The sequence below is a fragment of the Daphnia pulicaria genome, chromosome 1 (genome assembly GCF_021234035.1).
Source record: "Daphnia pulicaria isolate SC F1-1A chromosome 1, SC_F0-13Bv2, whole genome shotgun sequence".
Classification (NCBI taxonomy): domain Eukaryota; kingdom Metazoa; phylum Arthropoda; class Branchiopoda; order Diplostraca; family Daphniidae; genus Daphnia; species Daphnia pulicaria.
The window spans coordinates 36,543,365-36,549,220 of record NC_060913.1 but is presented as its reverse complement, the minus strand read 5'-3'; the positions used below and the strand labels follow the sequence as shown (position 1 = coordinate 36,549,220).

At 44.0% G+C, this 5,856-nt stretch overlaps 1 protein-coding gene across 1 annotated transcript; it reads right to left on the bottom strand.

The window, feature by feature from the left end:
• Positions 1-3,230: 3,230 nt before the first annotated feature.
• LOC124323549 (guanyl-specific ribonuclease pgl-1-like) lies at positions 3,231-3,641 on the bottom strand. Its single transcript, XM_046784335.1, has one exon. It carries the CDS (start codon positions 3,639-3,641, stop codon positions 3,231-3,233), a length of 411 nt encoding a protein of 136 aa, XP_046640291.1.
• Positions 3,642-5,856: the final 2,215 nt, after the last annotated feature.

Here is a 5,856-nt window from a genome sequence, read left to right as displayed (position 1 = left end):
ATTCTTTTCGTGATATTCTCTATACTCTTTGCGTCGATAAGCTTCCAAAAGTGGGCTGTCCTACTCACTTTTTGAAATTAATGAGCAATATTATTTATGATTTTTTAGTGATTCGTTATAATTACGTAACTAAACAAATGAGCGATGATTTGTGCGGAGCGATTCACACAAAAAAACATGCTCATTCAAAACTTTCAAAACTGTAGACCCTCATGTACCTTGTTTATTACTAGTCTACCACCTGAGAGAATAAATTTTAGTTTGTTTGAACTCGCGCGTTTTATTAGCATCACAATAAAAAGTACATAGAAGGCTACCCTTCCGCACCTAGTGACAAAAAAGGGAATCAATCTTTTGCCAACGGCAATAACAGCATAGCGACACTTTTCAGCCGAAGTGGGCCCTCCTCCATTCCTCCTTCATATCCATACCGACGGTGTGAAATTGTCGATCTGGTGGTGGTATGGGCTGGAGTTGACCAGCGGGTAATCCGGGGATACATTTATGAAATTGACAATAATTCGCAAGACATGACATATTTACGGACACTTGACCGAAACTTTGGCCACCAATAACGTTCAGAGACTCTTGCAATTGTTTTGTCTATTCCCATATGGCTAGAAGAGGGGTCATCATGCGAAAACTCTATTATCTTTCTCCTTAAAATTGACGGGACACAAAGCAAAAATTTACGCCCTTGGGTGGGATTTATCCTTTGCAAAATTTTCCCGTGAATTTTAAACTGTTCTGCAATTTTACCCGGTACTTTTGAATTAAGACAGGTGATAATGGGACGCAATTGGCCATCCAGCTGCTGTTTGAATGCCAATTCTGTGTTATTCATGCCCACAGGCCATCTACTGTCAAGTGCACAAACTACATGTCCGATTGCGGAGCCACTGGTTCCAATACAGGATTCATCAGGGTTTCGCGATAGGGCATCAGCCACCAAAAAATTTACTCCTTTTATGTGGCAAATTTCAAAATCGTACTCTTGCAGAGCCAAAATCCATCTGGCGAACTTGCCAGTAACCTCTTTCTTTCACCATAGCCATCGAACAGCTGAGCTATCTGTACAGACAGAAAATCGTCTATCATACACATACGAACGTAATTTTTTTAATGCCCATACAATTGCTAAACACTCTAGCTCATTAGCATGATACTTGCTTTCCGCGTCGGTAAGTTTTCGGCTGATGAACGCGACTGGACGTGGTCCATCTCCGGCATCTAACATTAAAACGGCCCCAAGGCCCACCAGGCTGGCGTCTGTTTGTACAACGACATCGATGTTTTGGTCAAAGTGCGCCAGTACAGGGGACGACACCAAGCGGCCAATCAACGCAACTTTTGCAGACTCTTGGGCTTCCGTCCAGCTCCATACGGAATTTTTTTTCAGGAGCCTGTGAAGTGGATGTGCTATTGTAGCAAAATCTGGAACAAAACGACGATAGAAAGATACGAGGCCTAAAAAGGCTCTCAACGTTTTAACGTTATAAATTTTAAAGTTAACTAGAGCACTAATTTTTTCAGTGTCTGGCCGGATTCCGTACTCATCGATGGTGTGACCTAAATGAAAAATTATGTTGGTCGCAAAAATACATTTAGACACGTTTAAGGTTAATCGGGCTTCCACCAAAGCCATTAGAACACACTCAAGTCTTTTCTGAAGTTCGTCGAACGTTCTTCCAAAAACTAACACATCTTCTAAATAATCGAGACACATTTGCCATTTAAGGCGAGCTAACACTCGATCCATCAAACGTTGAAAAGTGGACGGTGCATTATTCAGTCCAAACGGCAAACGAACAAACTCATACAATCCATCTGGAGTGACAAACGCTGTTTTTCACGTATCAGCGGAGGCAACGGGTACCTGCCAATAGCCACTCATTAAGTCTAAACTCGAAAAATATTTCGCACCAGCAAGACGATCAAAAACGTCATCCAATCGGGGTAAAGGGTAAACGTCTCTTTTTGTCACCGCTTTTAAACGTCTAAAGTCGATGCAGAACCTAAAGTCACCCGATTCCTTTTAACCAGCACTATCGGTGCAGCCCACGGACTAAATGATGGACGAATGATACCTTGTTTCAGCATATCGGCGACTTTTTCAATTATGATCCTTCGTTCCATAGCTGACACGCGATACGGGACGCAGCTGATTGGTAAGCGTCGACAGTATCGATGAAATGCTCCGCCATGTTTGTAAATCCCAGTTCTCCAACTGCTGAGCGGAAACACCGAAGATATTTGCTCAAGAGCTCGGAAACGGCACTTCTCTCTTTTTCCGACAAATTTTCGCCTACGCGAGCGTCCATCAGGATCTTCAGCTTCTCATCAGGTTGACCAGCATTTTCGACGAAGGAGCAAACGGGATTTTCTGGCTGCTCTTCTTGTCTGACGACGACCATGTTGCTATCAAAATCTGTATCTTCATACGCTATAAAATCTTTACGACGTAACACAAGAGATGACATTTTCATATTTAATGCGGGGATTTTAAGTTTTCCCGCTGACACTTTTACCAGACAGGATGGAATAATCCATTCCATTCCAGGATGAGCACACAAATTTGGTCTGACGATAACATTACCAGTGAACTTCTTAGAAATTTTAGCTTTTACAAAACAAAAAGACTGCTGGTATAACAGCTGATTCCACAACTTTTACTTCTGTGCCTATCACACGAGGGCACCTCTTTGTTTTATTCTCTGCCTCTAAAGAATCAATCAGCTCGTCAGACACAAAAAAATTGTTCTCATCGTTCTCTTCACTACAAATATTTTGCTCTTTGATTCCAGCAAAACGAACTTTCTTAACTTTTGGTTGGTTTGAATCCTGTGATTTTAAAACAATTTTACCATCTTCTACAATCAAATTTAATTTACTTTTCACAATCCAATCTACCCCAAGAATCAATGCAAATGAACAATTTTTTCACTACGGCTACTTCAATTAACTCAACCACTTTATTTTCCCATTTTACTTTTAACGAACAAAAAGAATCAACAATAACTTTTTTTTCATCCACCCTAGTTAGATTCAAAAGGATTTTTCACGCTTAGGATCCAAAACATTCCCTACTACACTAAGTCTTATAGCAGACATTATAGCGCCTGAATCTACCAGGCCAGTTACTTCACCAATATTTTCTATGAATACCTTAACCAGTGGAAGCTGGGGACGACAAGGAAGGTGTGCATAACCGGTGAGCATAGGCCTTGCTCCTAACTTCCGGTTGGTTCTTTTCCCGACTTTGCTGGGCAGTGACGGGCGATGTGTCCAATCGCGTCGCAGCTGTAGCATTTCCGCTTGCTTGGGTCAACCCATCCTCCTCCTCCGCGATCACCTCCGCTTCTTCCACCACGATCACCTCCGCCTCCTCCGCCACCGGTGCCACGACTCCCAATCATCATCTTGTTGAGCTGTGCAGTCAGTTGGTTAACCACCTGGTTGCCAAATGGTGCCACAGGTGGGGTTGTTGTCGGAGCCGCTGGTGGAGCCACTGATGGAGTCCAAGGTGGCGCCATTGGTCCATGTCCTGTTGGAGGTACGACGCGGGACGCAACGCCAAGAGTTTCTAGTTCTCTTATCCTCTGAATAAACTCCTCGACGTTGGCTGGACGGTTTGCTGTCATCGCGGCCACATGTTGCCAGCTTGCGAGGCCATCTATCAAAAATGCAACCATCTTCTCTTCATTAATTGGGATAGGGGTGTAAGGCGCTTTTCAGGGGCTTGAAAAGGCGCGCTTACTTCGAAGAATAACTCGGATTATTAGGCCGAACTAAGTTTATTGTTTAACACTGCACAGAGTAAAAAAGGAGTATAATAGAGATCGACTTACAACTGGAGCCACACGCAGTTGAGGAGTGAGAGGACTAGTCTAACTCTTGGAGGGTGCGGCGGGAGTTTATATACGCATTCCCGCGCGGCTATTTGGGAGGGGTTGTAGGTATCGATAATTAACGTAGTTCCAATCGCGGGACGAAACGATCCTGTCTTGGAAGAAGTTATTTATGAGGGGACAACATGATCGTGGCTGTTAAAAGGGGAGAGCGAGAAGGGGGCGGGGTTACAGACGATACATAGTAAACGGTATGCACTCTTGGTCAGCGCTGGGCTGCGAATTACAGGGGCAACACGCTATACCTTATCCTTGTCCAAAGCGTACTCTATACCCGACTCGCCACTTTTCTGTCGCCTATCTTCCACAAAAGTAGCCATTCACTCACGTTCAATCGAGGTGAAAAATTCGCCGTGAATGCCAGCGACCAATCATTCCAAGTTGCGTGGGCGTGTTCTATGTGGATGTTTGCTTCTCACACACCGGAATGAGAAACTTCAGAGTCGCAATTAACTGGAGTCGAATGTATTTCGGCTCAGGGGAAAACGGGAACACAAAATCAGGTTTAGGCGACGGGACGATAGTTGCCAGCTATACGTCCCCACGTTAAACACAGAGAAAAAACGGAATTCGGAAAGCGAAACTGAAACGTAAAGTGTGGAGCGTCGGCACACGTGCGCTCTACACCATAAAAACTTTAAGTGAATAATCTTCTCGGTTTGGCTCCTCCCTTCTTGCCCGATTCCCTTACTCTCCTTACAGGCGTTGCCGGATTGATTTTCTTTTATTCCAGTGGGTCCGAAAAATTCACAGCTTTGGGAATCTTAGACTTTCCAACAGTGGATGCGCCAATCTAACGCTGTTTTGAGCAGACGCCTTGCTGCTACTTGAATTCGCTGCGCATCTGTCCAGCCCTCGGCCACGGCTACTCTATCAACAAAATCAATGAAATCTTGCGGAAAATCCATCAGCTTACCTTCAAAGCATGGAATGGAGTCAACAGCTGCAGCTGTTACACGGACTACTGCTGCTGCTGGGGCAGCGGCGTTGTTCGCGAGCTGTTGCACCAAATTCTGCGATTGTAGACGCTGCATGTTTAACGAGTTCAAAAGAGCTGTCGACTGAGTTTGGGCAGCTGTTCGATCTTGGGCCATTGCCGTCGCGAGATTTTCCAGAGCATCAATGAAATCCTGTGGCAGCGCCATTTCCGGTACCCTTTTAGCTGCAGTTGCTGAAACTGGCAAATTATACGTGAGTCTACTCGCACGACCACGCAGGGACGGTGACGATACTTGAGTGGTCGGCACTACTACTCGTGCAGGTGTCAATGGCGTGGCTGCAGTCCTGGTACTTGAACGCGTTGCTATTTGAAATGGCACTGAAGAATCTGTACGCTTAGGCAGCATATAATTTACCCACGACGTATCGCTATGACTCAATAGTCAACACACTACCAAATGTTGATTAAATAAACGAACACAAAAAATAAATAAATGAGCGAAATACGGATACGGCGGTCGTCGTTACGAAACACGACAACTGATCGACGGGAGAGAAAAAAATTATAAAAAAATAATAATAATGCTCAATACCAGAGCAAAATGAAACACCAATGATTCAGCTTAATACCAGAGCAAAACAAAAATAAAGAAACAATAATTCACTCACTGCCGGAGCAATTGCATAATCATACGACAAAAAAAAAGAAAAGAAAATAGCGGCTATCACGAAGATTCCCAAAGCCACACGCACATACGAACACAAAAAAATAAAGGAATTATTCCAACGCCTCGATGGGCCACGTGGTTTTACGCGCGAAAAGTTAGGGGGGGAGGGGATGGGGAGTTTTTCACACGAGAAAAAAAAAGAATGTGAAAAAAAATTGGAGGGGGGGGGGACTGGTGACGCGAAAAAAAAAGTTATTACGAATTTACTACTGCGAATCGTCAATTTCACGGCCAAAATGCCAGACAAAACAAAAAACAACAATGAAATAATAACTAAGCTT